Source organism: Apteryx mantelli, chromosome 4, assembly GCF_036417845.1.
Source record: "Apteryx mantelli isolate bAptMan1 chromosome 4, bAptMan1.hap1, whole genome shotgun sequence".
NCBI lineage: Eukaryota > Metazoa > Chordata > Aves > Apterygiformes > Apterygidae > Apteryx > Apteryx mantelli.
The window spans coordinates 20,301,769-20,312,821 of NC_089981.1; the positions used below are offsets into that span (position 1 = coordinate 20,301,769).

The 11,053-nt window shown below is 72.5% G+C and overlaps 1 protein-coding gene across 1 annotated transcript; it reads left to right on the forward strand.

The window, feature by feature from the left end:
* Positions 1–320: 320 nt before the first annotated feature.
* Positions 321–10,804, forward strand: TNKS1BP1 (tankyrase 1 binding protein 1). The gene is made up of 13 exons (XM_067295904.1): positions 321–382; positions 966–1,101; positions 1,990–2,142; positions 2,291–2,933; positions 3,727–3,799; positions 4,656–5,945; positions 6,489–8,545; positions 9,073–9,409; positions 9,538–9,670; positions 9,767–9,900; positions 10,024–10,190; positions 10,449–10,523; positions 10,667–10,804. Exons 3-12 carry the CDS (start codon positions 2,037–2,039, stop codon positions 10,507–10,509), a joined length of 5,001 nt encoding a protein of 1,666 aa, XP_067152005.1. The 5' UTR covers positions 321–382; positions 966–1,101; positions 1,990–2,036; the 3' UTR covers positions 10,510–10,523; positions 10,667–10,804.
* Positions 10,805–11,053: the final 249 nt, after the last annotated feature.

Genomic DNA, 11,053 nt, shown 5'->3' on the forward strand with positions numbered 1-11,053 from the left:
CCGCTCTAGCCCGCCGCGCTCTATGGCGAGGCGGGGCGGGTGGCGTCACGAAGGGGCGGGGCCTCCAGTGCATATGCAGCGGGGGGGCGGGCGCGCGCGCTCATGAATATGCAGCGGGGCGGCGGCGGCGGCGGCGGCGGGTGAGCGCGGGCACGGCCCGTGGGGGGGGGGGCGGCGGGGGGGCGCGTGCGCGCGCGCGCAGCGGCCCCGGCCCCGGCCCCGGCCCCGGCCCCGGGGTGCGGGTCGGTGCCCCGGGCGGGCGGGTCGGGCGGAGGGAGGAGCGGGCTCCTCGGGGCGGGGCTGCAGCGGGGCGGGGAGCGGCCGGGGCGGGGGGGCGCCCGCGGGGAGCGGAGCCGCGGTGCGCCGAGCCGGGCCGCTCCCGGTAGGGAGGAGGGGGGCACTGGGGGGTGGTGGTGGGGGGTCAGGGCCCGGGAGCGCCCCGCGGCCGGCACCGGCGGGGCTCCCGCGGGGTGCGGTGCGGTGCGGTGCGGTGGGGGGGCGCCGGGAGCGCTGCTCCCTCGGGGAGCTGCGGGCGGGCGGGCGGGCGGGGGGGTCCCGGGAGGCCGCGGCCCGGCCCTGCCGCCCGCCTTTGGCCGCCGCGACCTCAACTCGAGCAGGGGCTGCGTTGCCAGGGCGACGGGAGCAGGCCGCGGGGGAGGGGGGGGGCGCGGTGGACCCCGGGCCGGTGCCGCGCCTCGACTCGGGGGGGGCCCGGCCGGGCCTGGGCGAGGGAGGGGGCGCCGGCGGTCGGCGGCTTCCCGGTGCCCCTTACCCCGCTCCGCCCGGGGGGGGGGGGGCGAGGGGGGCCGCCCCGCGCCCCGTCGCGGGCCTGCGGGGCAGGAGGAGCGGGGCAGGGCGGGGAGGGAAGGGAAGGGAAGGGAAGGAGGAGCGGGGAAGGCCGGGCCGGGAGGAGGAGGAGGAGGAGGAGGAGAGAGGCCCTGAGCGAGTTTTTCCTGTCCCCGCAGCCTTCGTGAGTCACGCGAGCGCCGGCGACGCCAGCGGGAGCCCGCTGCCAGCCTCGCGACGTGTCCCTCCGCCCGCCCGCCCGGCCCGCGGCCCCCTTCCCCGGCCCAGCGCGGGCATGAGGCCGCTGCGGGGACGGTGAGCGCCGCGGCCCCCACCGGCTCCACGGACGGGACGGGACGGGATGGGACAGGTCGGCCGGGCGGGAAGGAGGGAGACAGGCCGGGTGTTTGCCGGCTGGGCCACCGGCGACCTGGCGCGGTGCCCCGGGGCTTTGGCACGGGCGCTGCGCGGGTTTGGCATCCCGGGAGCCAATAAAGGTTAACTGCCGGCTGGCACGCTCCGTGGGTGTTAGCGCCGGCTGGGGGTAGGCCTGGCATCTCGGGGGGGTCGCTACAGGCGAACTCCGGCTTGGCGCGGTGTCCGGGGCTTGGTGTAAGTTCACTGAGGGTGACAGGCCGCACGTGGGTTGGTACAAGCTAGCTAGGGGGTGGCATATGGGCTGGGGGGGGGGGGATGCAGTATCTGGGGGGTCAGTACAGGTTAATGGGGGTGTTGTGCTGTGTGTGGGTTGGCACAGCGTTTTGGGGGGGTTGGGACAGGCTGGCTCGGGGTCGCTACAGGTAACTGAGGGATTGGCATGGTGTTTGGGGAGGGAGGGGGGGTTCACAGCATGCAGGAGTTAGTCTAGGCGAATGAGGACAGGGTTCACCCGAGTTGGGCTTAGCTTAGTATTGAGGGGGTTGCAAAAGGGTTGGTACAGGCGGACTGGGGGTTGACGCAGCATTTGGGGTTACCGCGCTGCGCCACAGTTGGCACAAGCGGGCCGAGCCTTGGGGCAAAGGCTGGTGGGGGTGAACAGAGGGTTGGCAGTGCGACGGGGTTGGCACGGGGCTCGAGTGTTGGTACAGGCGAAGGAGAGGGTGGGCACGGCGCGAGGGTGGAGGAGGCAACCGGCCGGCGCGGGTCCCGCGGCCGTCGGAGCCGCGCGGACGCCTTCCCTCTAACGCCTCTCTCCCTCCCCAGGGGCTGACCGTGCACCGAGTGTGCTGAGCCTCAGCCCGCGTTTCGCCATGGCCTCCCAGCCTCAGCCCCTGCACCCCCCGTTGCCCTGCGCCTCCGCCAAAAGCGGCGGCGGCGGCGGGGGGGCCGGGCTGGCGGCCGGCAGCCCCGAAAAAGGTACGTTCCCTTACGCGGGGGGTCGGGCCAAACCGGGTTCGGAGGCGCCGGAGCAGGCGGCGGCGCGTCCGAGATCCACCCGCGAGCGGAGCTGGCAGTTCTCGGCGCGCGGCGGTAGCTTCTCCAACGCGCCGTTTCCCTCCCGCAGGCCCCGCTCGCTCCAAACCGCCCGTGCGGCCCAAACCCCGCGTGCTTCCCAAGCCGGCCGTGCCTGCCAAACCCTGCCTCCCGCACCCGCCGGCGCCGCGCCACCCTCGCCCCGAGCTGCCCTCGGCCGAGAAGATCAACCGCCTGGCGGGGCCCAAGCCGTACGCCGGGGGCGGCTCCGGCGGCGCCCTCAGGCGCCCCCCCTTCGGCGTCAAGTCGCCCGACGCCCCCAACGGCAAGGGGCTCCCGTCGCCTCCGCTTTCCGCCGCCGGCGATTCGCCGTCGAGCCCCGCCGACGAGCTCCCGGCGCTCCCGCTGACGCCCTCCCGCAAAGGCCCCGCTCCCTTCAAGGTGACGCCGGTGCCGGTGGCGGCCAAGCCGGAGCGATTCCCTGGCACCACCGTGGAAGAGATCCTGGCCAAGATGGACAGCAAAGAGGGCCCCGGAAGCCCTGACCGGATCCGGCTCTCACCCTTTTGCCCTGACACCCCCTCTCGCTTCGGCTCCAAGACCTTCACCGCCTTCCGGAGACACCCCAGCGGGGAGGCAGATGGAGACGCCTCCGGAGAAGCCCGCCAGGCGCCCCAGCCCGCTGGGGCTGAGCCGGGCCCGGGGGACGACGGATGCCCCATCGCTGAGATGAGGTGAGCCGGGGGGAGCGAGAGGGCGCGGGGAAGGGGTAGACGCCGTTCCGAACGGAGACGGAATAACGGGGATTGGGAGAGAGCCGAGGCCCGGTCCGCGGCGCGAGGATGGCGTTTCTCCTCGCCAGACGGCGCCTTGAGCTGCTTTCGCGGCAAGGCTGGGCCGCCCGCGACGGCTCCGGGTGGTTTCGTTAAAACCGCAGGAACGGGCTGTCCCAGTCGGAGCCGCTTCCACTCTCGCAGCCCTCCGAGGGCTGGGAACGGAGCCAGCCGGCCGTCCCGCTGCCCAAACGGGGGCCGCCCCGAGAGCGCAAAAACCCGGGGTCGCCGCCCCTGGGAAATGCTCCTTCCCCCCCTCCCCCCCCCCCCCCCGCTCTTTTTCTCCTGCCTGCCCGTGCCAAGGCGGAGAGACCTCGGATCTGCGGGATGTCCTGGTTGGGAGCCAACGCTTGGCTGCGCTCCGGAAAGCCGGGCACCTCCGGGAGCCAGGCAGGGGCTATTTAAAGCCAGAGTGTGAGAAACTTGTTCTCCGAAGGACGCAAAACTTTCCGGAAAAGGGGATTGCTGCTGCTTTCTCCTCCTCCCCGTTGCAATCCAAAAAACATTCCCGATGATTCGCTGCCTGTTTCGGACACCGCTCGGAGTAGATCACGGGCTTGTCGCGGTTTGCCCGATGGTTGCCTGACCCCTTCCGAACCTTCCGGCGGGCAGAGCCGGCCGGTTCGGGGCCGGGAGGCAAGAATGGAGGTGTGCAGGGGATTTACCTCCTCTGGTCCGTTTTTTTTTCCGGCAGCGGCTCCCCCCCAGCCGGCCCGAGCTGTGCCGGGGATCCCCGCGGACGCCGGAGGCCTCCTTCACCCGCTGACGTGAGTTCCCGCCTGGGCCTCCGGCGCCGCGGCGGCTCCGCTCCTGGGCTCTCTCCTTCGGGGCTCTCCTGTCTCCTCCGGGGCTCCCTCTCTGCGGGGTGCGTGTCTCTCCTCGCTCCTTGGGGGCGGCCGCGCTGCGCCCCCCTCCCCCCGGGATCCCGTTTTGGGGGGGGGGGGGGTGGGACGGGCCCTCGCGGGGGTGTGTGTGTGTGGGGGGGGGGGGGGTTGGCGCGGGTTCGGCGCGCGGGGCGCAGCCGTGCGTCACCGGCAGGGATCGGGTGACCTGGCAGGTATGTGGCGGGGCGGCACCTTTCGGGCTCCCCGCCAACCCCCCCCGCCTGCGCCCGGGGTGGCGGCAGCGCCCTGGGGTGCCCGCTGACGCTAAGGGGGGGCCAGGCCCCCCCCCCCCCGGGCACGGAGAAGCAACTCCGCAGGCTCCGACAAAGCCCGGTGGGGTGGGATTTTTACTGATTTTTTTTCCTTTCTCCCGCTTCAGTTCTTCCTCTCTGTTTCTGTCCGTCTCCGAGCACGTTACGGGGGGGGGGGCTGGGGGGGGGCAACCGTCAGGGAGAGGTAGGAGCTGGATCGGGGCTCCGGGCATTGCCATGCCCCGCAGGGCAAGGAGCGGAGCCGGGAACCACTGGGAATCCGGGAGCCGCCTTGGGCTGAGTCACGCAGGAAACGGCCCGGGAAGCGTTGGCACCTCCTGCCTCGCCGTTTGGGGCAGCACCCGGAATGGGGGCCGCCCCCCCCCCCTGCCGCGTTGGGAGAAGGGGGGGGGCCGTGATTTTGGGGGTGGGAAGCCTGCGATGGTTCCTGCTGAGTGACTTGCCCCCCCCCCCCGCTCTTTCCACAGCTCTCCTCTCTCCAGCCGGGTGCCCTCGGACCCCCTGGCTCCCCGAGACCCCCCGCCTGCCTGGCTCCGGCTCCGGGAGCTCCTTTCCGACCCGCCGAGCTCTCCGCCTCGGCCCCTGGCTCTCCCGATGCCCCCCCGGAGCTCCTGGCGCCCGGCTCCCCCACCCTGGCACCCGGCTCGCCCGAACCCCCCACTCGGGTCTCGGCCGCCTCCGTCCAGGCCCCAGGAGCTCCCTCCTCCGTGGCCGAACCCCGGCTCGGCGTCTCCCGTTCCCCCGGCTCCCCCCGCGCTCCCGGCGAGGCCTCCCCCGACACTGCCAGCCCCCCGACTCCGGGCACCCCCGAACTGCCCCCCCGAGTCACTTGCTCCCCTGGCTCTCCTGAGGCTGTCACCGGATCGCCGGAGCTCCCCGCTAGAGTCTCTCGTCCCCCCGGCTCCCCGGAGGAACCCGATGACTCCCCGGCATCCCGGAGCTCCTCCGAGGGCTCCCGGGGTCCCGATTTCGGCCTTCCTTCCCTTTCCAGAGACTCGGGGCTCCGGCGCTCTTCGGAGGGGGTGTTGCAGCCTCCGAGGCGAGGGCAGGGCATGGGGCAGCTGGGGGGTTCCCTGAGCGCCCTGCCCCGGCCCGGCGACCCGCCGTCGGAGCGCTTGCTGAGCGGCGAATCCGCCTGGAGCCTTTCCCAGTCCTTCGAGTGGACGTTCCCCTCGCAGGCCCCCCCGCGGGGTGCCAGGCGGCTCGCTTCCCCCCCCAGGTCGCCCATCCGGGAGGCGGCCGACTCGGGCCTCTCCGAAGAGGAGGGCGAGTCGGACGGGGAAGCTCCTTCCGCCGGCCCCGCCGGCTCCCAGGGGGACAGCGGATCTGAAGAGCCCGGTCCTGAGGTGGCCGGGAGCCAGGAGGTGGAGGGCGATCCGTGTCCGGGGGGTCCTGTGGCCCAGCGAGAGGCCAAGGGCTCCATGGAGGAGGAGGAGGAAGAGGAGGAGGAGGAAGAGCGGGACGGTGCCCCGCTCTGCGTGACGGAGCCTGGCCGGGACGCAGCCGATGCCGAGCCTCCCGCTCAACCCTGCCTCCTGTGCATGGCGGCCCCGCAGGATCCGGCCGCCGCGGCCTGGGAGCCGGCGGGAGCGGGCGGCCGCCCGGGAAACCTGCAGGGCCCCGGCGGGCCAGGCCAGGACACGGGATCCTCCGAGACCTCGAAGGGCCCCGATGGCCCCGCCGACCCGCGTTGGCTGACGGAGCTGCTGGCGTCGCCTGTGGCGCGGCGCGGCCCTCCGGACGCGGATGGGCCGGAGGTGAGGCGTGCGGCTCCGCGGCGGGAAGGGTTAACGCTGGGCTCGGAGCCGTCGGACGGGTTGGGTGGAGGCCGAGCGGAGCCGGAGCTGTGCGGGTGCCGGCAGGGAGAGCCGGGGTGGGGCCGAGCGGCGGGAGCAGCAGCCGGAGCCACGTGCGTGTGTGCGCGCCTGCCGGGGAGCCATGGCTGGCGAGCCGGGCGCCGCTTCCATCCTCCGGAGGCTGCTGGCCAACCTGGAGCTGCGCGACGAGTTGGGGAGGGCTCGGCCCGCGCCGGCTTGGGAGGGACGCTGGGAAAGCCCGGCTGCTGTGAGTACCCCGAGCCGGCCGGCGGCTCCTGGCCTGTGGAGCGGGTGGGAGAGGGCAGCAGCGGGTTCTGCCCGCTCCTCGGGAAGGGGGCCCTGGCGCTTGTGCGGCATCCCCCAGGCAGCCGAGGATGTCCCCTGTTCCCCCCCCTCCCCTTTTCGGACCCTTCTCCCCAATTTTTCCTCTCTGGGTGAGCAGGGACTGTGCCCCCACCTCCCTAACCCTGTCCCCCCCCCCAGGACCTGCTCGGCTGGTCGCGGAAAGACCTGCGCAGTGAATTCGGCATCGGGGGGTCTCACCGAACTGACGCCTTCGATTGGACCCGCGAACCCGCGGCCGGGAAAGATTGGCCCCGCGAGACGGAGCAGGACCGGGAATTTGGTGCCAAGTCGAGCTGGGACAGCGGCACCCGCGGCGTCGGTGCCGCGGAGCGGCAGGACGGAGCCTTCGGCGCCACCGAGAGGGACTGGGGCAGTGGATACCAAGGGCCGGAGCTGCTGGGGGAAACGCGGCTGGGCGCCAGCGACTGGGCCGGCTCCCGCGGCGCAGGCGAAAGCCGCCTGCGCGATCGAGACTTCGAGGCTGGCAAATCCCAGTGGAGCACCGGCTACGGCCTGGACGGTGCCGGCAGCCAGGAGGAGAGCGGCTGCGGCGAGGTGGACTGGAGCAGGACCTACGGCGTGGGCCGCGGCCGGCAGCGCGGCGAGGAGCTGAGCTCCGGGCAGCCCGGTTGGGCTGGTGGATACGGCTCTGGGGACGCGGAGACGCGGGACGGGGACGTGGCGCCTGCCTGGGCTGGTGAATACGGCACCGGCGACGCAGAGATCGAGGGCAGGGAGATCGCCGCCGACTGGGCCGGGAAATACAGCAAGAGGGACGCCGAGAGCAAGGACGAGGATTTCACGCTGGGCTGGGCTGGCAGATCCAGCACGGGGGACCCCGGGACCCCGGAGAAGGAGTTTTGTCCCAGCCGACCAGCCTGGGACAGCAAATACAACACTAAGGACATGGAGAGCCAAGACAGGGAGTTCAGCCCCAGCCGACCGGCGTGGGACAGCAAATACAGCGCCAGGGACATGGAGACGCAGGACAGGGAGTTCAGCCCCAGCCGACCAGCCTGGGACGGCAAATACAGCGCCGGGGATATGGAGAGCCAGGACAGGGAGTTCAGCCCCAGCCGACCGGCTGAGGCCGGCGAATACAGCACCAGGGATATGGAGGACCAGGACAGGGAGTTCAGCCCCAGCCGACCAGCGTGGGACGGCAAATACAGCGCGAGGGACAGGGAAACGCAGGACAGGGAGTTCAGCCCCAGCCGACCAGCCTGGGCTGGTGACTACAGCTCCAGGGAGATGGAGATGCAGGACAGGGAGTTCAGCCCCAGCCGACCGGCTGAGGGCAGCGAATACAGCGCCGGGGCCATGGAGAGCCAGGATAGGGAGTTCAGCCCCAGCCGACCAGCGTGGGATAGCAAATACACCCGCAGGGATATGGAGACGCAGGACAGGGAGTTCAGCCCCAGCAGACCAGCCTGGGCCGGTGACTACAGCTCTACAACCCCCCAAAAGGAAGGTGGAGAGTTCAGTCCCGGCCGGCTGAGCTGGCCTGGCGAATGCAGTGTCGGCCAAACCGAGCCGGCAAGCGCTTTTGGTGGCGGAAAAGGAGACTCGTCCGGCTCCCGCGCCGCCGATCACCCGGCTCGAGAGCCTGGCTGGAGCGGCACCGACAAGCGGGAGAGCGGTACCGGCGGCGGCAGGGACTGGGGCGAAGAGCTTAGCCTCGGCGGAGCTGAGCGCCAGAACCAATTTGGCATCATTGGGACGGACCGGGTGCCGGATCCCTCCAGGGCCGGAGCTTCGTCGGACGACCCGGCACTCTGGGCCGGTGAAATTAGGTCCAGGGAGCTGCAGGAGCCCCCGGAGCGTGGGGAAACGCTAGGAGACTGGCACAGGGATCTCTCCTTCAGCGGCTTGGATGCCACCAGCTGCCTGGGCCCCGGTGACGCCGGCAGGGGTGGAGCGGGCCAAAGGGCCTGGGATCAGGGCCCAGGCAGCCTGGCTGCGCCCAGCGGCCCTGCCCTGCCCAGGGAGGCCGGAGTGGAAGAACCAGATTGGAGCGGGGACCTCGGCGACTCCGGCTGGAGCGTGGAGCTGTGCGACGCCTCGGCCGAGGCCGGCGAGACGGAGGCCGGGCGCCGGGAGTGGGCGAGCGCGTTCGGCGCCCGGTGCGCGGCCCGGAACCGGGATTTCGGCGCCACGGAGCGGAGCGGGGGACCCGGCGCCGGCTCGGAGGATGGGTAAGGAGGGTGCTGGCGGTGGGAGCGCGGCCGAGGGGAAGGGATCCTTGGAGTTGGCGGCCGCCCCGTGCTGGCGTCGCGCCGCCCCTCGCCCGTAGCCGGGAGAGCTGCTACCTCTGGCCCTGGGCCACCGGCGCTGCTCTTCCCCAGCCTCTGCGTTTGCCCACGTCGCCCGCGGTCCCACAACTCGAGCGGGAGGGTTCCCAAAATGATAAATTCCTTCCCACCTTGGTCCCCTCCCTTGGGAAGGGGGTTGGGGGCGCTTCCCAGAGGTGCCACCCCCTTGGTGAGGTTCTCCCCCAGCACTTGGCAGGTGACACCCCAAGGGGAAGGGGAGAGTCCTGGACACCTGGGCTCCGTCCCCAGCTTGCCCCATGCCTGTGGGAGCAGTGTTGGGCCCGCCCCGTGCCTCAGTTTCCCCGGGAGGGTGCCGGGAAGCGGCCGAAGGCTCGCGGAGGTGAGGTTCAGGGCCGCTGTGGAACTGGAGCTGGAGGAACCGCGGGGTCTCGTCTCGTCTCCCCGAGCAGAAGCCCTGCGGGCGCCCACCTCTCGGCCTGCAGCCCAGAGCCGGGGGCTGCTCCGGCCGACCCCCCGGCCGAGCCGCCGACCCCGCTCCGGAGACGCAGCTCCGTGGATGAGATGGACCAAGCCGAGCTGGCTCCTGCCTCACGCAGCCCCAGGGCCTCCCCTCCGCTGCCGGAGGCCGCTGGTGGGACCCCGCCGGAGACGGAGAGCCAAGAGGCCCCCTCGGAGCACCCGGATGGGAAGAGGTCGCCGATCTGGGAGGAGAAGCGGCTGTCCTGGGATGCCCCTCAACCTGAGGGACCCGGGGACCTCTCCGGGCAGGAATTCACCTTCCTGGAGGTGAGCGGGCAGCATCCGGCCCCCTCGTACAGCCCTGGGCTGGCCGGGTCGGTGTGTGTGGGGGGGGTGCGAGCCGCGGGGCTCCCCCCGCGCTCGCTCGGCACTGACCTCTCGCGGGGGCTCCGCAGGACACGGAGGTCCTGGACAGCACCGTGTACCGCAGCAAGGCCCAGCTGGGCCGCAAACGGGGCCACCGGGCGCCCGCCCTGCGCCCCGGGGCCTCCGCGGACGGCGACGGCTGGATCTTCCAGGACTCGACAGGTGAGAGCCCCCGGCGGGGGGGACGGTGACGGCGGGAGAGGCCTCCGGGCACCCAGCGCGGCCTCTCGCGGTGACGCCGTCCCCCCCCCACCACAGAGCCCCGCACCGCCGCGGCGTCCTCCGACGAGGAGGCGGCGGAAGAGCCCAAGAGCCGGCGGGCGCGAGCCTCCGCGGCGGGCAAGGGCGTCAAGGTGCCGCTCTTCCCCGGCCTCAGCGCGTCCGCCCTCAAGGTGAGGCTCGCCGGGACCCCGGCCGAGCGGCGTGGGGGGGCTCCGCCCTCTTTGGGAGGCGAGGGTTTTTGGGGAGGGCGCCGCGTGCCCCGTTTCACCCCCCCCCGTCTCCCCCCCCCCAAGGCCAAACTGCGGGGCCGGAACCGCTCGGCCGAGGAGGGGGCGCAGCCGGGCGACGGCAAGGCGCCCCCCGGCAAGGACCCCCACGTGCAGCGCTCCAAGTCCTGCAAGATCCCCGGCTTGAGCGGGAAACCCCTGGCGCTGCCCCCCAAGCCGGAGAAATCCTCAGGGTGAGTGGGGGGGGGAGGAAGACTGGGGGGGGGGACAAGAGGGTTGGGGGTGTTGTCGAGGTGTAAAGGGATATTGGTGGGTGCGGGGGGGGGGGGGGGGGGGGACAGGCCCCTCTTGGCCAGGTCCTCCTGCACCGCCGAGGGGGTGGATCAGGGATCCCCGGGGGTTTGGGTGATGTCCCCAGCAGCGCGAGTGTGTTTCGGGGGGGTGCCGATGCTGTACCGCCGCCTGACGCTCCCCTCCTCGGGTCCTCCCAGGTCGGACGCTTCCTCCCCCCACTGGCTGCAAGCGCTGAAGCTGAAGAAGAAGAAACCTTGAGGCGATGGCGCGGGGTGAGCGCGGGGAGCGGGGTCCTCCCCCTCGCCGGAGCCACGTCCTCCCCCCTTCCACGCAGCCGCCCGGGCAGGATCGATCCGGGTCCTCCTGCTGCCGGCGGGGTCCCTCTCCCTGACTTCTCCCACTGTGTTTCTTCCAGGCTCGCTCTCCTGCCGGCGCGTCCCCGGCGAGGCCGACGGCCGGGCCCCCCCCCCCCCACCAGGATGCGGCCCCCCCCGCGGCAGGACCCACACACTCATCTATGCACTTTGTACGATGCTCACGAGGTTCCCCCCCCGCCCCAACCCGCACCCCCCCCCCCGCACCCCCCCCCCCCCACCCCCGGTCCCTTCCTTCCCTCCCGGCCTCCCCCAGGTTCTCCCTTCCTTTGGCCACCCTGCCCTTGTCCCCGGGGGGGACTGGGGGGGGATTGGGGGGGGGGGGGGCAACACCCTCCCCCTCCTGCCCCCCCCCTCCTTGTGTCACCCTCCAGACAAAGAGCAACAGGTCAATATTTTGGTGCCACTTTGCCAAGACAATAAAACAT